Source organism: Salmo trutta, chromosome 11 (genome assembly GCF_901001165.1).
Source record: "Salmo trutta chromosome 11, fSalTru1.1, whole genome shotgun sequence".
In the NCBI taxonomy this organism is placed as follows: domain Eukaryota; kingdom Metazoa; phylum Chordata; class Actinopteri; order Salmoniformes; family Salmonidae; genus Salmo; species Salmo trutta.
Window position 1 is genome coordinate 18030947 of NC_042967.1, and position 24658 is coordinate 18055604.

General features: G+C 44.5%; 1 protein-coding gene across 5 annotated transcripts in view; it reads right to left on the minus strand.

Annotated features, from left to right (window-relative positions):
• Positions 1–5416: 5416 nt before the first annotated feature.
• The window catches only part of LOC115202345 (uncharacterized), a 35362-nt gene continuing 16120 nt past the window's right edge, over positions 5417–24658 (minus strand). For 4 of the 5 annotated variants that reach the window (XM_029766451.1, XM_029766453.1, XM_029766452.1 and 1 more), the window contains 2 exons: positions 7212–7284; positions 5417–7108 (listed from right to left, as the gene is read on the minus strand). In XM_029766451.1, coding sequence (XP_029622311.1) covers positions 5928–7108; positions 7212–7284 — 1254 coding nt within the window. In that variant the 3' untranslated portion in view covers positions 5417–5927. Of the gene's footprint in view, positions 7109–7211; positions 7285–13271; positions 13485–13876; positions 14014–15541; positions 16047–24658 lie in introns of those variants that run through there. The other variant, XM_029766454.1, reaches the window with a different exon arrangement.

Consider the following 24658-nt stretch of genomic DNA (forward strand, 5'->3'; position numbering starts at 1 on the left):
GCCAATCTCCTTCTCATTATCCATCCCTGTGCCAGTCTCCTTCTCATTATATATCCCTGTGCCAGTCTCCTTCTCATTATCCATCCCTGTGCCAGTCTCCTTCTCATTATCCATCCCTGTGCCAATCTCCTTCTCATTATCCATCCCTGTGCCAATCTCCTTCTCATTATCCATCCCTGTGCCAATCTCCTTCTCATTATCCATCCCTGTGCCAGTCTCCTTCTCATTATCCATCCCTGTGCCAATCTCCTTCTCATTATCCATCCCTGTGCCAATCTCCTTCTCATTATCCATCCCTGTGCCAGTCTCCTTCTCATTATCCATCCCTGTGCCAATCTCCTTCTCATTATCCATCCCTGTGCCAGTCTCCTTCTCATTATCCATCCCTGTGCCAGTCTCCTTCTCATTATCCATCCCTGTGCCAATCACCTTCTCATTATCCATCCCTGTGCCAGTCTCCTTCTCATTATCCATCCCTGTGCCAGTCTCCTTCTCATTATCTATCCCTGTGCCAATCACCTTCTCATTATCCATCCCTGTGCCAATCACCTTCTCATTATCCATCCCTGTGCCAGTCTCCTTCTCATTATCCATCCCTGTGCCAATCTCCTTCTCATTATCCATCCCTGTGCCAGTCTCCTTCTCATTATCCATCCCTGTGCCAGTCTCCTTCTCATTAATCATCCCTGTGCCAATCACCTTCTCATTATCCATCCCTGTGCCAGTCTCCTTCTCATTATCCATCCCTGTGCCAGTCTCCTTCTCATTATCTATCCCTGTGCCAATCACCTTCTCATTATCCATCCCTGTGCCAATCACCTTCTCATTATCCATCCCTGTGCCAGTCTCCTTCTCATTATCCATCCCTGTGCCAATCTCCTTCTCATTATCCATCCCTGTGCCAATCTCCTCATTATCCATCCCTGTGCCAGTCTCCTTCTCATTATCCATCCCTGTGCCAGTCTCCTTCTCATTATCCATCCCTGTGCCAATCTCCTTCTCATTATCCATCCCTGTGCCAATCACCTTCTCATTATCCATCCCTGTGCCAGTCTCCTTCTCATTATCCATCCCTGTGCCAATCACCTTCTCATTATCCATCCCTGTGCCAGTCTCCTTCTCATTATCCATCCCAGTGCCAGTCTCCTTCTCATTATCCATCCCTGTGCCAATCTCCTTCTCATTATCCATCCCTGTGCCAATCACCTTCTCATTATCCATCCCTGTGCCAGTCTCCTTCTCATTATGCATCCCTGTGCCAATCACCTTCTCATTATCCATCCCTGTGCCAATCTCCTTCTCATTATCCATCCCTGTGCCAATCACCTCATTATCCATCCCTGTGCCAGTCTCCTCATTATCCATCCCTGTGCCAATCACCTTCTCATTATCCATCCCTGTGCCAGTCTCCTTCTCATTATCCATCCCTGTGCCAGTCTCCTTCTCATTATCCATCCCTGTGCCAGTCTCCTTCTCATTATTCATCCCTGTGCCAATCACCTTCTCATTATCCATCCTTGTGCCAATCACCTTCTCATTATCCATCCCTGTGCCAGTCTCCTTCTCATTATCCATCCCTGTGCCAGTCTCCTTCTCATTATCCATCCCTGTGCCAGTCTCCTTCTCATTATCCATCCCTGTGCCAATCACCTTCTCATTATCCATCCCTGTGCCAGTCTCCTTCTCATTATCCATCCCTGTGCCAATCACCTTCTCATTATCCATCCCTGTGCCAGTCTCCTTCTCATTATCCATCCCTGTGCCAATCTCCTTCTCATTATCCATCCCTGTGCCAGTCTCCTTCTCATTATCCATCCCTGTGCCAATCTCCTTCTCATTATCCATCCCTGTGCCAATCTCCTTCTCATTATCCATCCCTGTGCCAATCACCTTCTCATTATCCATCCCTGTGCCAGTGTCCTCATTATCCATCCCTGTGCCAGTCTCCTTCTCATTATCCATTCCTGTGCCAATCTCCTTCTCATTATCTATCCCTGTGCCAATCTCCTTCCCATTATCCATCCCTGTGCCAGTCTCCTTCTCATTATCCATCCCTGTGCCAATCACCTTCTCATTATCCATCCCTGTGCCAGTCTCCTTCTCATTATCCATCCCTGTGCCAGTCTCCTTCTCATTATCCATCCCTGTGCCAATCTCCTTCTCATTATCCATCCCTGTGCCAATCACCTTCTCATTATCCATCCCTGTGCCAGTCTCCTCATTATCCATCCCTGTGCCAGTCTCCTTCTCATTATCCATCCCTGTGCCAATCTCCTTCTCATTATCCATCCCTGTGCCAATCTCCTTCTCATTATCCATCCCTGTGCCAGTCTCCTTCTCATTATCCATCCCTGTGCCAATCTCCTTCTCATTATCCATCCCTGTGCCAATCTCCTTCTCATTATCCATCCCTGTGCCAGTCTCCTTCTCATTATCCATCCCTGTGCCAATCTCCTTCTCATTATCCATCCCTGTGCCAGTCTCCTTCTCATTATCCATCCCTGTGCCAGTCTCCTTCTCATTATCCATCCCTGTGCCAGTCTCCTTCTCATTATCCATCCCTGTGCCAATCATCTTCTCATTATCCATCCCTGTGCCAATCTCCTTCTCATTATCCATCCCTGTGCCAGTCTCCTTCTCATTATCCATCCCTGTGCCAGTCTCCTTCTCATTATCCATCCCTGTGCCAGTCTCCTTCTCATTATCCATCCCTGTGCCAGTCTCCTTCTCATTATCCATCCCTGTGCCAATCACCTTCTCATTATCCATCCCTGTGCCAGTCTCCTTCTCATTATCCATCCCTGTGCCAGTCTCCTTCTCATTATCCATCCCTGTGCCAGTCTCCTTCTCATTATCCATCCCTGTGCCAGTCTCCTTCTCATTATCCATCCCTGTGCCAATCTCCTTCTCATTATCCATCCCTGTGCCAGTCTCCTTCTCATTATCCATCCCTGTGCCAATCTCCTTCTCATTATCCATCCCTGTGCCAGTCTCCTTCTCATTATCCATCCCTGTGCCAGTCTCCTTCTCATTATCCATCCCTGTGCCAGTCTCCTTCTCATTATCCATCCCTGTGCCAGTCTCCTTCTCATTATCCATCCCTGTGCCAGTCTCCTCATTATCCATCCCTGTGCCAGTCTCCTTCTCATTATCCATCCCTGTGCCAGTCTCCTTCTCATTATCCATCCCTGTGCCAGTCTCCTTCTCATTATCCATCCCTGTGCCAGTCTCCTTCTCATTATCCATCCCTGTGCCAATCTCCTTCTCATTATCCATCCCTGTGCCAGTCTCCTTCTCATTATCCATCCCTGTGCCAGTCTCCTTCTCATTATCCATCCCTGTGCCAGTCTCCTTCTCATTATCCATCCCTGTGCCAGTCTCCTTCTCATTATCCATCCCTGTGCCAATCATCTTCTCATTATCCATCCCTGTGCCAATCTCCTTCTCATTATCCATCCCTGTGCCAATCTCCTTCTCATTATCCATCCCTGTGCCAGTCTCCTTCTCATTATCCATCCCTGTGCCAGTCTCCTTCTCATTATCCATCCCTGTGCCAGTCTCCTTCTCATTATCCATCCCTGTGCCAGTCTCCTTCTCATTATCCATCCCTGTGCCAGTCTCCTCATTATCCATCCCTGTGCCAGTCTCCTTCTCATTATCCATCCCTGTGCCAGTCTCCTTCTCATTATCCATCCCTGTTCCAGTCTCCTCTCATTATCCATCCCTGTGCCAGTCTCCTCTCATTATCCATCCCTGTGCCAGTCTCCTTCTCATTATCCATCCCTGTGCCAGTCTCCTTCTCATTATCCATCCCTGTGCCAGTCTCCTTCTCATTATCCATCCCTGTGCCAGTCTCCTTCTCATTATCCATCCCTGTGCCAGTCTCCTTCTCATTATCCATCCCTGTGCCAGTCTCCTTCTCATTATCCATCCCTGTGCCAGTCTCCTCATTATTCATCCCTGTGCCAGTCTCCTTCGTCAGGGGCTTCCTGTGCGGTTCATGGCTACACTTCATTTCCACACGAAGAGCAATGTAGCTTTCTTCCATTATTTGACACACTTATCGTATCGCTGTTGCTGTTAAAGTTTCCATAACGGACGCTACACGCGCACGAAAAACGCTTTCGTTTAACATCTTTATTATTTGACTACAAGCACAAGCCAGCTAGCTTCTTCTCTGCATTTCTTCTACACCTGCACTGCTTGCTGTTTGGGGTTTTAGGCTGGGTTTCTGTACAGCACTTTGAGATATCAGCTGATGTAAGAAGGGATATATAAATACATTTGATTTGATTCTCCTTCGGGATTGGCGGATCGCATCCAATTTAAAATGCACATACACCGCCACCTACTGTACTAAAGTGAGGCCAGTAATTTCCTACCTACATTCAATTCTCATTATTCCTGTTCCTGAAATAAATAAATCCACCAACTAACCCTACACCTACAGTATATAGCACTATTTCATTAAAATCACCACCCCATTACCTCTTCTGAAGTAAAATCTCGTACATCCAGGTACTTCTCTGCAGCTGCCACCTACACTCATTAAAAACCCACTACCATTCCACTACATGATCCTATCGGGTCGTACAGTACACCACGCAAACGGCCTGGGCGGACGGGACACCATCTCCCTATACACCTTTTAACTCTTGTCAAATATCGTACCTCCAAGTACTTCTATTCAGCTGTCACCACTTCATTTTCTGTGATTTACGTTCCATTTCAGCGGTACAATTGATAACCATGGCAATGAATGCTATGAAGCCAACCTTACTAAGCAGGCTAGCTAGCAAACTTACCCGCGCAATAGCATTTCCGCTGTTAAACCATCTACTTCCGGAGACAATTCAGTGTAAATCAAATCAAATCAAATGTATTTATATAGCCCTTCTTACATCAGCTGATATCTCAAAGTGCTGTACAGAAACCCAGCCTAAAACCCCAAACAGCAAGCAATGCAGGTGTAGAAGCACGGTGGCTAGGAAAAACTCCCTAGAAAGGCCAAAACCTAGGAAGAAATCTAGAGAGGAACCAGGCTATGAGGTGTGGCCAGTCCTCTTCTGGCTGTGCCGGGTGGAGATTATAACAGCACATGGCCTAGATGTTCAAATATTCATAAATGACCAGCATGGTCAAATAATAATAATCATAGTAGTTGTCGAGGGTGCAACAAGTCAGTAACACAAGAGTAAGGGTCAGTTGGCTTTTTCATAGCCGATCTTTGAGAGTATCTCTACCGCTCCTGCTGTCTCTAGAGAGTTGAAAACAGCAGGTCTGGGACAGGTAGCACGTCCAGTGAATAGGTCAGCGTTCCAGCAGGTCTGGGACAGCAGGTCTGGGACTGAGATCACAGTTTTACTGTCTGCTGAGATAAAGCTTCATGCATTATTCTCAAAGACAAAATACGTTCTTCACATTTCCCATGAGTTGGTTTATTTCTCAAAACATCACAAAAAACGTTTAAACTTTAACACAAGCATGTTCCTTGTGACAATCTTATTTTGGCCTGATTATTTTCAACACTACACAATTACTGTAGGAATTTGTATAATAAAAAGTTGAACCTTATAGACATGATATTGTATGTTGAACCAATATAACAATCTGCAGCAAACATTGAGTCATTCTTTTTTTACAAATTGCTCCAGAATACAAAATAATAGTTAGAGGAGAAAAAATAGAATGCAAAGTAAGAATACAAAGAACAGGTAACGACCTTTCATGCCGCGTGTACGTGCTAGTCGGAACTGGGAAACTGAAATCTCCAACTTACTAACTGGTTGAACACATGTATAACTAACAAGTCAAACATTTCAGAGTTGCAGCATTTAGCCAGAACAATCACACACCTCATTCAATTTCCAATCAATTCAGAAAACACAATCCTAAATCAACACAACAAATCAAATCAATACTACCTATCATTTCCTTGCGTGAACTGCCTGGTGTCTTATCAGATTGCTCAGAAAGGAGAAGTTTTTTCCACACTGGGCGCAGTGGAACCGTTTCTCCCCTGTATGGACACTCTGATGCACTTTCAGGTTGCTGGAATGAGAGAACTGTTTCCCGCATTGAGCGCATCTGAAAGGTTTCTCCCCTGTGTGTACTCTCTGGTGCCGCTTCAGGCCGCACAGCTGGCTGAACTGCTTCCCACACAGGGCACACTCGTACGGTTTCTCCCCCGTGTGGACCCTCTGGTGCATCTTGAGCTGGCACAGGTGAGGGTACTCCCTCCCACAGAAGGTGCACCTGTAGGACTTCGCCCTCTCCGCTCTGTCCTGATGAGTCCCAGTCATGTCGCCCAGGTGGGTGTCGGGGGCGCTCCCAGGGAAATCCACCCAGGTGGGGTACTGCAGCTCCCCGGTTCCCTCGACCAATGGAGTAGTGGCGGTGGTTGCCGGGTTCTGAAAGGTGCCGAGGCGGTTGTCAAAAGCGGCGTCCATGCTAATGGTGTAGAAGTGATTGTTAGGTGAGTTCTGTCTCGCTGCTGGCTGGACACCTGGGTGAGGATGATGATAAGTGTTCCTTGAATGTCCTCCAAGAAGCATGGCATCTACTTCAATATGTCCTCCTTGATGATGCCTGGGTTCCATGATGTCACCTTGCCTCCACGACGAGGGCGTGCCATCCCCATCTTCCCCCTCGTCAACATGGAGGGGGTCAATAATTATGACCTCAGACTTGACCTCTGAACCGCCCTGGGAATTCTCGTGTTCACCCCTCACCTTCTGAGAAAGTGGGGGAATAGGGTTCACCTTTGTGAGAGGCGAGAGGCTTCCTGAGACCGTCTCGGCAGCATAACTAGAACAAGATGGCCGATCATTTGCTGTATCACTGACTCTTCGCTTACGGGAGTTTACAGGCAGATCAGTTGTTCTCTCTGGGTTTAGGCTGTGCTGCTGTTTAGCAACAGGTCCTGGACCTGTGAGTTGGAACCCCTGGCTCTGGCTCTCAGGCTCTGGGTCTGACTTGAAAACAGTGTCTGATCTGTTGACAGTCAATATGCTGTGTTTGGTTCTGAGCTGCTCAGTGAGCTCTGCTTGGTCAGTGTCTAGAGAGGTCTGTGTGTTTGGGTCTGTCATTCTGTGGCCACTATCAGTGCCTGAAGAGACAACAAAAGCATGATGGTCATATGCAGTCAAATAAAACAATGAGGTTGTCAATCAGTATGTCATTTTTCATTACAGCAATATATTCATCATTACCTGGCATCTCCCTCAGAGCCTCTTCTTTCTTCCATGGCTGGAGGTCTCTCTCCCCTTCCACAGTAGATTTGGCCTGAAAAGAGGAGGGAGGAATTAAGTAGAAAGACATGAGATTTACAAAGCTCTCAAACAAATACAGGTCTATTATAACTCAGATATTACTATGCTATAATATTGATCAAATGGCTTGAATTAAGTTGTTCATTTACTGACTCAACTCATGGACACAGAAAATCTGAAGCTTCTCTGTACTCAAAACATTTGAAACTAAAATTTGACTGCAATAATTACCTGTACTTTTGAAAGGAAAACATAATTTCCTGTGAACTGACTGATTTCATTCGTAAGAAATGTGAGAATACACTATGTAGGTTCTATTTGAGAATATATATTTAGGGTCAATGTGAGAATATATATTTTAGGGTCAATGTGAGAATATATATATTTTAGGGTCAATGTGAGAATCTATATTTTAAGGTCAATGTGAGTTTATTAGGTACGCCACCCCCTTCACGAAAATGGTTCGCTCCTACAGACAGTGAGTCTGGTGGCCCTGGTTTGCTGTATAAAGCAGGCAGACAGGCATCAAAGCATTCAGTTACTGTTCGATTGAACGTTAGAATGGGTAAAACAAGCGACCTAAGAGACTTTGAGCATGGTATGATTGTCAGTATCTCGAGTATCTCAGAAACGTCCGGCCTCCTGGGATTTTCACGCACAACCGTGTCTCTAGGATTTACAGTGAATGGTGCGACAAACAAAACATCCGGTCAGCGGCAGTCCTGTGGACGCAAACAACTTGTTGATGAGAGAGGTCGAAGGAGAATGGCTAGAATAATGCAAGCTAACAGGCGGGCACAAACACACATAACGGCGTAGTACAACAGTGGTGTGCAGAATGGCATCTCAGAACGCACAACTCAGCGGTCCTTGTAACGGATGGGCTATTGTAGCAGACAACCACACCAGGTTCCACTCCTATCAACTAAAAACAAGAAGAAGTGGCTCCAGTGGACACGCCATCACCAACACTAGACAATAGAGGAGCGGAAAAACATTGCCTGATCCGACAAATCCTGGTTCCTGTTGCATCATGCTGATGGCAGTCAGGATTTTGCACAAGAAGCATGAGTCAATGGCCCCATCCTGCCTGGTGTCAACGGTACAGGCTGGTGGCGGTGGTGTAATGTTTTCCTGGCACAGGAATATACCAATTGAGCAGCGTTTGAACACCACAGCGTATCTGAACATTTTTGCTGACCAGGTGCATCCCTTCGTGGCTACAAGGGGGTCCGACCCAGTACTAGATGGGTGTACCTAATAAACTGGCCAATGAGTGTATATTTACGGTCAAGAAGCACCACGAGAGGCCTCCCGAGTGACACAGCGGTCTAAGGCACCCGTTAGATAAAATACGGAACGGTTCAGTATGTCACTGAAAGAAAAAAACGTTTGTTTTCGAAATGATAGTTTCCAGATACGACCATATTAATGACCTAAGGCTCGTATTTCTGTGTTTATTATATTATAATTAAGTCTATGATTTGATAGAGCAGTCTGACTGAGCGGTGGTAGGCAGCAGCAGGCTCGTAAGCATTCATTCAAACAGCCCTTCGCTGTGCTTCAAGCATTGCGCTGTTTATGACTTCAACCTGGGTGGGTATAATTTGTGGAACGTTCCAACAGGAATCTATTCCAAAAACTTCATAAATAACAAGGTTTCCAAAAAACAACGCATACAAAGTTGTATAGCGGAAGAATAAGATACCGGGTAGGGAGTGGTCTATTTCATTGCGTTTTTCACTCATCACGTTTATTCCGAAAAATGTCTGTCCTCACATTTTTTTACATGTTTACATTTTAGTCATTTAGCAGACGCTCTTATCCAGAGCGACTTACAGTAGTGAATACATACATTTCATTTTATGCATTTTTTTATTTTTTTTGTACTGGCCCCCCATGGGAATCGAACCCACAACCCTGGCGTTGCACACACCATGCTCTACCAACTGAGCCACATGTCTGTTTGCCTATGGACAAACATTAAGAATAAGCTACGTGGTGAGTTGATGCCTATTCGGCAGCTAGTTAGCTAGGTTTGTATGTGTTGCTACTTTGTATGCGTTGTTGGTTGGCAACCTTTTACTTTACGTTTTTTGGAACAGATTCCTGTTGGAACGTTCCACCTCTTCAAGCCTATCAACTCCCAAGATTAGGCTGGTGTAACCGATGTGAAATGGCTAGCTAGTTAGCAGGGTGCGCGCTAATAGCGTTTCAAACGTCACTCGCTCTGAGACTTGGAGTAGGTGTTTCCCTTCCTCTGCATGGGTAACGCTGCTTCGAGGGTGGCTGTTGTCGATGTGTTCCTGGTTCGAGCCCAGGTAGGAGCGAGGAGAGGGACGGAAGCTATACTGTTACATTGGCAATACTAAAGTGCTTATAAGAACACCCAATAGTCAAAGGTATATGAAATACAAATCGTATAGAGAGAAATAGTCCTATAATTCCTATAATAACTACAACCTAAAACTTCTTACCTGGAAATATTGAAGACTCATGTTAAAAGGAACCACTAGCTTTCATATGTTCCCATGTTCTGAGCAAGGAACTTAAATGTCAGCTTTCTTACATGGCACATATTGCACTTTTACTTTCTTCTCCAACACTTTGTTTTGGATTATTTAAACCAAATTGAACATGTTTCATTATTTATTTGAGGCTAAATTGATTTTATTGATGCATTATATTAAGTTAAAATAAGTGTTCATTCAGTATTGTTGTAATTGTCATAAAAATAACAATAAATCGACTGATTAATCGGTATCGGCTTTTTTTGGTCCTCCAATAATCGGTATCGGCGTCGAAAAATCATAATCGGTCGACCTCTAGATAAGAGCGTCTGCTAAATTACTAAAATGTAACAAATGTTTAAAAAAAATGCAACATGCATGAGACTAAGGCAAACATATGACAATGTTTGAACTACCTAGCGATTTTTCAACGGCAATGCCGATTATTGGAGGACCAAAAAAAGCCGATACCGATTAATCGGACGATTTTTATATATATATATATATATAAATATATATCGAATTTTATTTATGTATTATATTAAGTTAAAATAAAAGTGTTCATTCAGTATTGTTGTAATTGTCATTATTACAAATATATATATTTGTAATAATGACAATTACAACAATACTGAATGAACACTTTTATTTTAACTTAATATAATACATAAATAAAATCTATTTAGTCTAAAATAAATAATGAAACATGCTCAATTTGGTTTAAATAATGCAAAAACACAGTGTTGGAGAAGTACTCACGTCACCCCGCTCCTCCGCTCTCTCCACTGGCTTCCAGTTGAAGCTCGCATCCGCTACAAGACCATGGTGCTTGCCTACGGAGCTGTGAGGGGAACGGCACCTCCGTACCTTCAGGCTCTGATCAGGCCCTACACCCAAACAAAGGCACTGCGTTCATCCACCTCTGGCCTGCTTGCCTCCCTACCTCTGAGGAAGCACAGTTCCCGCTCAGCCCAGTCAAAACTGTTCGCCACTCTGGCACCCCAATGGTGGAACAAGCTCCCTCACGATGCCAGGACAGCGGAGTCAATCACCACCTTCCGGAGACACCTGAAACCCCACCTCTTTAAGGAATACCTGGGATAGGATAAAGTAATCCTTCTAACCCCCCCCCCCTTTAAAAGATTTAGATGCACTATTGTAAAGTGGTTGTTCTACTGGATATTATAGGTGAATGCACCAATTTGTAAGTCGCTCTGGATAAGAGCGTCTGCTAAATGACTTAAATGTAAATGTAAATGTAAAAGTGCAATATGTGCCATGTAAAAAAGCTAACGTTTAAGTTCCTTGCTCAGAACATATGAAAGCTGGTGGTTCAATATTCCCAGTTCTTCAATATTCCCAGTTAAGAAGTATTAGGTTGTAGTTATTATAGGAATTATGACGTGTCGACTATTTCTCTCTATACCATTTGTATTTCATATACCTTTGACTACTGGATATTCTAATAGGCACTTTAGTATTGCCACCCTAATCTCAGGAGTTGATAGGCTTGAAGTCATAAACAGCGCTGTGAATCAAACATTGCGAAGAGCTGCTGGCAAACGCAGTAAAGTTTGAATGAATGCTTACGAGCCTGCTGCTGCCTACCACCGCTCAGTCAGACTGCTCTATCAAATATCAAATCATAGACTTAATTATAATAAACACACAGAAATACGAGCCTTTAGGTCATTAATATGGTCAAATCCGGAAACTATAATTTCGAAAACAAAACGTTTATTCTTTCAGTGAAATACGGAACCGTTCTGTATTTTATTGAACGGGTGGCAACCCTAAGTCTAAATATTGCTGTTACATAAGCTTCAATGTTATGTCATAATTATATACAATTCTGGCAGATTAGTTCGCGACAAGCCAGGTGGCCCAAACTGTTGCATATACCGTGACAATTTCCCTAGTTAATATTGCCTGCTAACATACATTTATTTGAACTAAATATGCAGGTTTAAAAAAACATTCTGTGTATTGATTTTAAGAAAGGCATTGATGTTTATGGTTAGGTACATTCGTGCAACAATTGTGCTTTTTTCGCGAATGCGCTTTTGTTAAATCATCCCCCGTTTGGCGAAGTAGGCTGTAATTTGATGATAAATTAACAGGCACGGCATTGATTAAATGCAACACAGGACAAGCTAGTTAACCTAGTAATATCGTCAACCATGTGTAGTTAACTAGTGATTATGTTAAGATTGATTGTTTTTTATAAGTTAAGTTTAATGCTAGCTAGCAACTTACCTTAGCTCCTTGCTGCACTCGCGTAACAGGTGATCAGCCTACCACGCAGTTTCCTCGTGGAATGCACTGTAATCGGTGTCCGAAAATGCCGATTACCGATTGTTATGAAAACTTGAAATCGGCCCCAATTAATCGGCCATGCCGATTAATCGGTCTACCTCTAGTTTGAACTCATGATATTGCCATAACATCTTTTTTCCATAGGAATCTCTTGATTCTGTGTCAGTTCTCAATAATGAAGCTTCTGATGTCTTTTCAGATTGCTGGAGTGGGAGAACCTGCGGCCGCACTGTGCACAAATGAAGGGCTTTTCCCCAGTGTGGAAGTTGTGGTGCATTTGTAGCTGACTGGCACACACAAAGCTCTTCTCACACAAGGTGCAGGCGAACCCCCGCTTCCTGGTGTGGAAAAAAGTGTGCTGCCGCAAGTCACTCTCATGGACAAACTGCTTATGGCAGTTTGGGCAACTGTACGGTTGTTCTACGGTGCATAGTCTAGCGTGTGTGGTGAAATTACTCAAATGAGAGGAAATTGTGGTGCTTGGTCTAAAATGGCCAACAGGAAGTGAGGTAAGAGTTGGTTGTTGAACTCTTATTCCTGGTATTTCAGAGTCTTGCCAACGAACACCAACTATCTTTGTTGGCCTCACCTGCATTTCCTGTGCCAAGATGCATGCCTGTATTTATCTCTGAGCGCCGGAAGCCGGGTGAAACCAATAGCGTGATGTCTCTCATCGATTCGGGTGAATCATTGGTGAGTTTCTGTTAAACACTCCCACTTCCTGCTTATTTCCAGTCCCATTGACCTATGGTGTAGTAGCTGTACCCACCTGACCCCACTCAAAACCTCTATCTACCTGCTGCTCACTGGATACAGAGTCAATCACTATCACATGTTCTGATGAAGAATGGAAAGACTTGGGGGAAAACCTGTGGTTTTCTAACCCTACACTTCTCATTTCTATGTCTGAGCTAGTCTGTGTTTCTGGGCCCACTGGGCCACTCCCTAGGTCCATTACTTTAGTGTGAGCAGCAGAAGTGCCATCATCAGTCGCTACTGCCTCTCTCCACACCTGGTTTAAAGAACCTCTTAGGAGAGTGAGGTCCCTGTTCATGTCACACTTTGTGTCCAGACTCTGCCTCTCTGCTCTGGGTTCAAGTCCTGTAAACTGCTGTGGTCCCTGCTTCACATTCCCTGTTTCTGACTGGAGGAAGATGAGGTCAGATCCACTGACCTCCATAGCAGTGTGGATGCTGTTGTTGCCTTTGGGGCCACTGGATTGAATGGCAGGGTCCTCTGTGGTGGCTGCAGCCAGTTGGGTGGTTAGCTCTCTGCTGCCCTCCACTGTTCTGGCAGGGTGGCTGATCCTAGAGTCCTGGTCATCTGCTTCTCCCTCCACCTTGATGATCAGCAGGTCTGGTTCCCCTTCCTCTGTCTCTGCTGACTGCTGATGGGGTTAAGTGGGAGAGATGAGTGAGTGAGACAGAGCATACACTATCTACTGAATGGAGATATGGTCATGACATGGGATTTAGTGAAATTCATAGTAGTTGACTTGTTATTGTGTTCTATATAATCTGTGGAGTACTGGAGGGTAAACTCTACCTTTTGTATTTTGTGTGAGCGTTTACGAACCGTTCGTGCAAAAATGCATTGAACGTATAGAGAGTATTACTTTACTCACTGCAAACATCTCTGGTTATAATGTGCTGGTATATACACACACGTCTATACAGACATAACCTCATCCCCTGGCGGAAGTGTCTGGTGTCCGAGACTAAAACAGATATAAGTCTGTGAAAGTCTTAAAAAAAATTGGCTGTTAAAATTGGAACTTACCTCATCACTTGTAGCATCCATATGCCTTGATGAAGAGACATCCTCTTGGTCCACGTCTATGGGCTGTCTGTCTCTTGGTATGCTGCTGTTCCCAAAACTCCTGTTGGAAAGTCTGGCTCTGCTTTGCCAAGTAGGTCCTGGAAATAATAAGGGAGGTTAACATTTTTTTTTATTATAACTACACTACATGGCCAAAAGAATGTGGACGCCTGCTCGTCAAAACTCTCATTCAAAAATCATGTGCATTATATAAAGTTGGTACCCCTTTGCTGCTATAACAGCCTCCACTCTTCTGGGAAGGCTTTCCACTAGATGTTGGACCATTGCTGCAGCGACTTACTTCCATTCAGCCACAAGAGCATTCGTGAAGTCGGGAACTGAAGGTGGGCGATTAGGCCTGGCTCGCAGTCGGCGTTCCAATTCATCCTAAAGGTGTTCGATGGGGTTGATGTCAGGGCTCTGTGCAGGCCAGTCAAGTTCTTCAATACCGATCTCATGCTGAAACGGGAAAGGGCCTTCCCAAAACTTTTGCCATAGAATTGGAAGCACATAATTGTCTAGAACATAATTGTATGCTGTAGTGTTAAGATTTCCCTTCACTGGAACTAAGGGGCCTCGCCTAAACCAGCCCCAGACCATTATTCCTCCTCCACCAAACTTTACAGTTGGCACTATGCATTGGGGCAGGTAGCGTTCTCCTGGCATCTGCCAAACCCAGATTCGTCCGTCGGACTGCCAGATGGGGAAGCGTGTTTCATCACTCCAGAGAACACGTTTCCTCTGCTTCAGAGTCTAATGGCGGCGAGCTTAACACCATTCCAGCCGATGCTTGGTATTGCGCATGGTGATCTTAGGCTTGTGTGCAGCTGCTCGGGCCATGTAAACCCATTTCATGAAGCTCCCGACGAACAGTTCTTGTGCTGATGTATCGTCCAGAAACTGTTTGGAACTCAGCAGTGAGTGTTGCAACCGAGGACAGACAATTTTTTACACGCTATGCGCTTCAGCACACGGCAGTCCCGTTCTTTGAGCTTGTGTGGCCTACCACGTCGCGGCTGAGCAGTTGTTGCTCCTACACGTTTCCACTTCACAATAACAGCAACTACAGTTGACCGGTGCAGCTCTAGCAGTGCAGAAATTTGACAAACTGACTTGTTGCCAAGGTGGTATTCCTATGGAGGTGCCACATTGAAAGTCACCGAGCTCTTCAGTACGGGCCGTTCTACTACCAATGTGTGTCTATGGAGATTGCATGGCTGTGTGCTCGACCTGTCAGCAACGGTGCCGAATCCAATAATTTGAAAGAGTGTCCACATACTTTTATATATATAGTGTATGACAGCTTAATAAATTATCACTTTCCATATGCCCTCATCCATCAATGGTGTTTTTACAAAGAACAAGGCAAGCATTATACGTTCATGACGTGTGTAATGTGTATATATTGATAGAAGGATCCTAGCTGTGTTGACAGTACAAAGTCAGCATGATACGTCATATATGGAATGTCAACAATACTACTGGGCCCTAACTGTTTTGACATTACATAAATCATGGATGTATTATACTTGCTTTGAACTTTGTAAAACACAATTGATGGATGGGATCAATTGAAGATTCATGTAATTTAGCCTGTGTACTGTCAAATTCATCATCATCACCAACCTGTCGTTGCAGTCTCTCGATGGTTGTGTCTGTTTAGCAGGCGTATTCCATGGAAGCGGTTGTGGACGGACCCCTCTGAAAACTTTCTCTCAGCCCGAAACCTCGCAATCTGAAGTTCCATCAATTTCATATTCCTCCGGAGAAATTCGTTCTCCTTTTGGCTTTGGGACATCTCCATGTGTACAACGGCATAGCCATCGTCAACAACTTTGCAGATTTCGGCGACAGCAGCGTTGGCTAGCACCTCCATGATTGAGGCTATCTGCGCCTGGAAATCAGCAACGGAACCCGACATTGTTCTCCAGAAGCTTTTGGTTCCTTTTCAATATGAAAACAGTTGTTGTGTTTTCTATATTATGATTCCCTACAGTTATCTAGCAATCTAGTAAAACAAATAAAATCATATCAGAAGCTAAACATCGATAGATAGATAGCTTTTGAATGTAGCTAGCTTTCTTTTCCTCGTCACAGTAATGTGATCATATGCTGGGCTATAGAATTTAAAGTTTAACACTGCCACCTACTGTACAGGAGTGCTGCACGACAATCTTGTACCTATGAAAGAAATATGTAATTTCGGTAAACAACATTTCATTTTTTTTTTTTTTTTAACTGTACTTTGGATCATCACTGCACCAATACAAATTCATAAGGATGTTTAAAATCTTCACCTGTAATAACTTATACATTAGCAATCCACTCCGGACCAATCATCAAGCCAGCTTGACTGAAAACACAAGCCCCTACACGATAGGGCAGCGTCCCATGTGGAAACCTTCCAAACTGTTAACACATGGACCCAGTTTTTATATGAAAACCCCAGAAGTGTGGAGCTTTTCCCTTACAACCAGGGCCAGTCTTTCCACACAACGTGCCTACCATTACTCCAAGTGGAGATGTGTGAATTATCCCCTAGATGCTGATCTTAGGTCCGTTTTAATTTTCTTTTCCACAACCAGTTAAGGTTAGGATTGGGAAAGAGGAAGCATTTCCTAGATCTGTACCTTGGAGAAACTTCACCCTGGAACACTCAAGACAGCCCAGCGTCATGTGGCCTGCCGCCAGTGTGGACGAGGTGGTGCTTCTTTATGTGGCCGGACTGGGTGAAGCACTTCCCGCAGTAGACACAGTTAAATGGTTTCTCTCCGGTGTGCACCCTCTCATGCATCTTCAGCTGGTGGCTGTGGGAGGAGCCCTTGGAGCAGTGGCTGCACCGGAGCTGCCTCTTGGCTGACGTTAGCTGTTGCGGCTGCTTTTCTATACATTTCGATGAAGAAGTGGAGCCTGTTGAAATTCGGGAAGAGGGCTTGCTTCCCTCTTTAGGGAACCTGGTAAAGAGTAACCCTTGGGGATGAAAAAGCGGTTTCGGGTGGACAGTCCATTGAAATCTAGCAATTTGGACCTCGATCCTACAGTTCTCCCTTGCTCTGTGTTTTGACCGTCAGGGGGACACTTCTCTGTCTGTCCAGACTCTATTCCCCCTTTTTGACAGTAGATTTGGCCTGAAAAGAGGAGGGAGGAATTAAGTTGACGGGCAAGAGCTCTAAAAAACTATCCAAACAAATACAGGTGTATTATAACTCAGCTATTACTAAATCAAATCAAATTGTATTGGTTACATGCTCCAAATACAACAGGTGTAGACCTTACAGTGAAATGCTTACTTAAGAGCCCATTCCCAACAGTGCAGTTAAAAAGACAAATATTTGCAAAATAAAAAAGTAAATAGTAACACAATTAGAACAATAACAAGGCTATATACAAGGAGTACCAGTACCGATTCAATGTTCCTGGGTTCGAGGTTGTTGAGGTAATACATTATAGTATGTACTTGTGGGTAGGGGTAAAAGTGACTAGGCTATATTATTGATCAATGTTCCTGGGTTCGAGGTTGTTGAGGTAATACATTATAGTATGTACTTGTGGGTAGGGGTAAAAGTGACTAGGCTATATTATTGATCAAATGGATTGAATGAAGTTGTTTCTTTACTGACTCAACTCACGGACACAGAAAATCTGAAGCTTCTCTGTCCTCAAAACATTTAAAACTAATATTGGTCTGCAGTAATTCCCTGTACCTTTAATAGGAAAATGTCCATTCCTTCCAACTCTGATGGCTATTTAACAGTCTGATGGATTTGAGATAGAAGCTGTTTTTCGGTCTCTCGGTCGCAGCTTTGATGCACCTGTACTGGCCTCGCCTTCTGGATGATAGCGGGGTGAACAGGCCGTGCCTCGGGTGGTTGATGCCCTTGATGATCTTTTTGGCCTTCCTGTGACATCAGGTGCTGTAGGTGTCCTGGAGGGCAGGCAGTGTGCCCCTAGTGATGCATTGGACAGACCGCACCACCCTCTGGAAAGCCCTGCGGTTGCGGGCGATGCAGTACCAGGCGGTGATACAGCCTGAGAGGATGCTTTCTATTGTGCATCTGTAAAAGTTTGAGGGTTTTAGGTGCCAAGCCAACTTTCTTCAGCCTCTTTAGGTTTAAGAGGCGCTGTTGTGCCTTCTTCTACACTGTCTGTGTAAGTGGACCATTTGAGATCGTCAGTGATGTGTACTCCGAGAAACTTGAAGCTTTTCACCTCCACTGCGGTCCCGTTGATGTGGATAGGGGTGTGCTCCCTCTGCTGTCTCCTGAAGTCCATGTTTTGTTGATGTTGAGGGAGAGGTTATTTTCCTGGCACCACTCCGCCAGGGCCCTCACCTCCTTCCTGTAGGCTGTCTCGTCATTGTTGGTAATCAGGCCTACTACTGTTGTGTCGTCTGCAAATTTGAAGATTGACCTTCGATGTGTCATGTGCCACGCAGTCATGGGTTAACAGGGAGTACAGAAGGGGGCTGTGCACACACCCCTGTGGGGCCTCTGTGTTGAGGATCAGCATAGTGGAGATGTTGTTTCCTACCTCAGGAAGTCCAGGTCCCAGTTGCACAGGGAATGGTGTTCAGGCCCAGGGCCCCGAGCTTAATGATGAGCTTGGAGGGTACTATGGTGTTGAAGGCTGAACTATATGTAACCGATGTGAAATGGCTCGATAGTTAGGGTGGGCGCTAATAGTGTTTCAATCGGTGACGTCACTCGCTCTGAGACCTTGAAGTAGTTGTTCCCCTTGCTCTGCAAGGGCCGCGGCTTTTGTGGAGCGATGGGTAACGATGCTTCGAGGGTGGCTGTTGTCTATGTGTGCAGAGGGTCCCCGGTTCGAGCCCAGGTAGGGGCGAGGAGAGGGATGGAAGCTATACTGTTACATATAGTCAATGAACAACATTCTTACATAGGTATTCCTCTTGTCCGGATAGGGTAGTGTGCAGTGCGATGGCTATTGCATTGTCTGTGGATCTATTGGGGCGGTATGCAAATTGAAGTGGGTCTAGGGTGTCAGGTAAGGTGGAGGTGATATGATCCTTAACTAGCCTCTCAAAGCACTTCATGATGACAAAAGTGAGTACTATGGGGCGCTAGTCTTTTAGTTCAGGAAGTCATTTAGTAAGTCACTCTGGATAAGAGCGTCTGCTAAGAGTAAAATGTAAATGTTCAATTGGGTTGAGATCTGGTAACTGAGAGGGCCATGGCATATAGGTTACATCGTTTTCATGCTCATCAAACCATTCAGTGACCAATGGTAGCCAAAATAATGGCATTCCCAGCATTTTTATGCATGACCCTAAGCATGATGGGATTTTAATTGCTTCATTGATTCAGGAATCACACCTGTGTGGAAGCACCTGCTTTCAATACACTTTGTATCCCTCATTTTGTATCCCTCACTCCCTCATTTATCCCTTAGTGTTTCTATTATTTTGGCAGTTACCTGTATATATAGGGTCAATATACACTCAGTGTCCAACTAGAACCAGGTCGGACCCCCTTTGCCACAACAACATCCTAAATTCTTCGGGACAAGAAAACGTTGCTCAATTGGTATTAAGGGACCTAACACGTGCCTGGAAAATATTCCCCACACCCTTACACGACCAGCCTGTGCCGTTGACACCAGGCATGATGGGGCCATGGCCTCATGCTGTTTACACCAAATCCTGACTCTTCCATTAGCATGTAGCAGCAGGAACCAGGATTTGTCGACCAGGCAATGTTTTTCCGCTCCTCAATTGTCCAGTGTTGGTGATCGCGTGTCCACTGGAGCCGCTTCTTCTTGTTTTTAGTTGATAGGAGTGGAATCTGGTGTGGTCGTCTGCTGCAATAGCCCATCCGTTACAAGGACAGACGAGTTGTGGGTTTCGAGATGCCGTTATGTGCCATTATTTGCCTGTTTGTGGCCCACCTGTTAGCTTGCACGATTCTTTACATTTTTCTTCGACCTCTCAGCAACACACTATCACACATATTGTACACTGCTGCTACTCAGTTTATTACCCATCCCGACTGCCTCGTCGCTTTTATCCCTACCTACATGCACATACTACCTCAACTACCTCATACCCCCGCACATTGACTTGGTGTCGGTACTCTGATTGTACTCCTTGTTTATAGCCTCGTTATTGTCATTTTATTGAGTTACAATTTACATTTGGTAAACTTTTATTACTTTTAAACTGTATTGTTGGGAAAGGGATCGTATTTCACGGTAAGTCTACAACTGTTGTATTCGGAGCATGTGAAAAATACAATTTGATTTGAATATACAGGATACACTGAACAAAAATAAACACAACATGCAACAATTTCAAAGATTTCACTAAGTTACAGTTCATATAAGGAAATCAGTCAATTAAAAACAATTCATTAGGCCCTAATCTAGGGATATGCATCTGCTGGTTACAGATACTGTACCTTAAAAAAAAATGTAGAGGCGTGGATGAGAAAACCAGTCAGTATCTGGTGTGACATCTCCTTCACATAGAGTTGATCAGGCTGTTGATTGTGGCCTGTGGAATGTTGTCCCACTCTTCAATGGCTGTGCATAGTTGCTGGATATTGGAGGGAACAGGAACACGCTGTCGTACATGTCGATCCATCCCGAACATGCTTGTGAGTATGCAGGCTATGGAAGAACAGACATTTTCAGCTTTCAGAAATTGTATACAGATCCTTGTGACATGGGGCCATGCACTATCATGCTGAAAGATGAGGTGATGGAGGTTCTCAGGATCTCGTCATGGTATCTCTGTGCATTCAAATTGCCATCGAAAAAATGCAATTGTGTAATGATCATGCTGTTTAATCAGCTTCTTGATATGCCACATCTGTCAGGTAGATGGATTATCTTGACAAAAGAGAATTGCTAATTAACAGGGATGTAAACATTTGTGCACAACATTTGACCGCTGGCTACGTCCCTTCCGTCTTCAAGAGAGCGAGAGTTGCACCCCTTCTCAAAAAACCTACACTCGATCCCTCCGATGTCAACAACTACAGACCAGTATCCCTTCTTTCTTTTCTCTCCAAAACTCTTGAGCGTGCCGTCCTTGGCCAGCTCTCTTGCTCTCTCTCTCAGAATGACCTTCTTGATCCAAATCAGTCAGGTTTCAAGACTGGTCATTCAACTGAGACTGCTCTTCTTTGTGTCATGGAGGCTCTCCGCACTGCTAAAGCTAACTGTCCTCTGCTCTCATCCTTCTAGACCCATCTGCTGCCTTTGATACTGTGAACCATCAGATCCTCCTCTCCGAGTTGGGCATCTCCGGCGCGGCTCACTCTTGGATTGCGTCCTACCTGACAGGTCGCTCCTACCAGGTGGCGTGGCGAGAATCCGTCTTCTCACCACTGGTGTCCCCCAGGGCTCAGTTCTAGGCCCTCTCCTATTCTCGCTATACACCAAGTCACTTGGCTCTGTCATATCCTCACATGGTCTCTCCTATCATTACTACGCAGACGACATACAATTAATCTTCTCCTTTCCCCCTTCTGATAACCAGGTGGCGAATCGCATCTCTGCATGTCTGGCAGACATATCAGTGTGGATGATGGATCACCACCTCAAGCTGAACCTCGGCAAGACGGAGCTGCTCTTCCTCCCGGGGAAGGACTGCCCGTTCCATGATCTCGCCATCACGGTTGACAACTCCATTGTGTCCTCCTTCCAGAGTGCTAAGAGCCTTGGCGTGACCCTGGACAACACCCTGTCGTTCTCCGCTAACAACAAGGCGGTGAACCAATCCTGTAGGTTCATGCTCTACAACATTCGCTGAGTACGACCCTGCCTTACACAGGAAGCGGCGCAGGTCCTAATCCAGGCACTTGTCATCTCCCGTCTGGATTACTGCAACTCGCTGCTGGCGGGGCTCCCTGCCTGTGCCATTAAACCCCTACAACTCATCCAGAACGCCGCAGCCTGTCTGGTGTTCAACCTTCCCAAGTTCTCTCACGTCACCCCGCTCCTCCGCACACTCCACTGGCTTCCAGTTGAAGCTCGCATCTGCTACAAGACCATGGTGCTTGCCTACGGAGCTGTGAGGGGAACGGCACCTCCGTACCTTCAGGCTCTGATCAGTCCCTACACCCAAAGAAGGGCACTGCGTTCATCCACCTCTGGCCTGCTCGCCTCCCTACTGCTGTGGAAGCACAGTTCCCGCTCAGCCCAGTCAAAACTGTTCGCTGCTCTGGCACCCCAATGGTGGAACAAGCTCCCTCACGACGCCAGGACAGCGGAGTCAATCACCACCTTCCGGAGAAACCTGAAACCCCACCTCTTTAAGGAATACCTGGGATAGGATAAAGTAATCCTTCTAAAGTGCATTTACAATGTTTGAATATCTTTAGCAAAAACAGAATAAAACACATTTTGAATTAGAAAATATATTTTATTTCTAAAGATGTCAACACATTTCCTAATAATGAGCAAATTACACTCACTGGAGCCAATTAAAATGGCGTGTCTGACATAGGCTTTCAAAAAGCACCTGCGAATAGGCTACCAGTGTGGCAAGTGCCACTGACTGCTAGTAAGTTCTTTACTTGAACATACATTTTTGCCAACACATGGCTAACCTTTGTTTAAAATCAGCTAAATAGCTGCGCTTAGCGAAAATGTGTTTGGAGTTAACTTTCTAGCCAGTAGGCCATGTTAGAGTTTAAACTTCTTCCAATTATAAAATGTGGGTAGGTCAAAAATACTGAATCTAAAAAATCTATTCATAAAAAATAAAAAAAAGTGTATTACTTCTCCTTGCCATTATCATTCACCTGAAGATATGACAAGATGTGATTTTTTGGGCTAACATATGATGGTGGCCTGGGAGGGGGTCCCTGGGCAATTAGAAAAGGTTGAAGTGTATGCAGATAATGTAAATATGAACCACGTTGTGTATTATAAAAACATATGAGACCTGGGCTAATGTCCTGAAGACATACAGTGGATTGGGAAAGCATTCAGACCCCTTCACTTTTTCCACATTTTGTTACGTTACAGCCTTACTCTAAACGGATGACAATCTTTTTCTCATCAATCTACAAACAAAACTCCATAATGACAAAGACATTTTTTACAAATGTATAAATATAAAGCGTAAATACCTTATTTACATACAGTACCAGTCAAAAGTTTGGACACACCTACTCATTCCCGAGGGGGAGCGGTCTAAGGCACTGCATCTCAGTGCTAGACGCGTCATTACAGACCCTGGTTTGATTCCAGGCTGTATCACAACCGGATGTGATTGGGAGTCCTACAGTGCGGCGCACAATTAGACCAGCGTCGTCCGGGTTAGGGTTTGGGGTAGGCCGTCAATGTAAATCAGAATTTGTTCTTAACTGACTTGCCTAGTTAAATAAATAAAAACAAAATTACAGGGGTTCTCTTTATTTGTTCTATTTTCTACATTGTAAAATAATAGTGAAGACATCAAAACTATGAAATAACACATATGGAATCATGTAGTAACCCAAAAAAGTGTTAAACAAATCAAAATATATTTTATATTTGAGATTCTTCAAAGTAGCCACCCTTTGCACATGCTTGACATTCTCTCAACCAGCTTCATGAAGTAGTCACCTGGAATGCATTTCAGTTAACAGGTGTGTTTTGTTAAATTATTTTGTGGAATTTCTTTCCTTCTTACTGCGTTTGAGCCAATCACTTGTGACAAGGTAGAGGTGGTATACAGAAGATAGCCCTATTTGGTAAAGACCAAGTCCGTATAATGGCAAGAACAGCTCAAATAAGCAAAGAGAAACGACAGTCCATCATTACTTTAACAGATGACCATTGAATTCGGAAAATTTCAAAAACTTAAAGTTTCTTCAAGTGCAGTGGAAAAACCATCAAGCGCTATGATGAAACTGTCTCTCATGAGGACCGCCGCAGGAAAGGAAGACCCGGAGTTACCTCTGCTGCAGAGGATAAGTTCATTAGAGTTACCAGCCTCAGAAATTGCAGGCCAAAGAAACGCTTCACAGAATTCAAGTAACAGACACATCTCAACATCAACTGTTCAGAGGAGACTGTGTGAATCAGGCCTTCATGGTCAAATTGCTGCAAAGAAACCACTACTAAAGGACACTAATAAGAATAAGAGACTTGCTTGGACCGAGAAACATGAGCAATGGACATTAGACCGGTGGAAATCTGTCCAAATGTTATTATCTCCACATGTGTGGTTACCACCATGAAGCATGGAGGAGGAGGTGTGATGGTGCTTTGCTGGTGACACGGTCTGATTTATTTAGAATTCAAGGCACACTTAATCAGCATGGCTACCACAGCATTCTGCAGCGATACGCCATCCCATCTGGCTTGCACTTAGTGGGACTATCATTTGACCATGGAGAGTGATGGAGTGCTGCATCAGATGACCTGGCCCCCACAATCACCCGACCTCAACCCAATTAAGATGGTTTGGGATGAGTTGGACTGCAGAGTGAAGGGAAAGCAGCCAACAAGTGCTAAGCATATGTGGGAACTCCTTCAAGACTGTTGAAAAAGCATTCCAGGTGAAGCTGTTTGAGAGAATGCCAAGTGGTGGCTATTTTGAAGAATCTCAAATGTAAAATGTATTTTCATTTGTTTAACACTTTGTTTTGGTTAATACATGATTCCATGTGTTATTTCATAGTTTTGATGTTTTCACTATTATTCTACAATGTAGAAAATTGTAAAAAATAAAGAAAAACCCTTGAATGAGTAGGTGTGTCCAAACTTTTGACTGGTACTGTAAGTATTCAG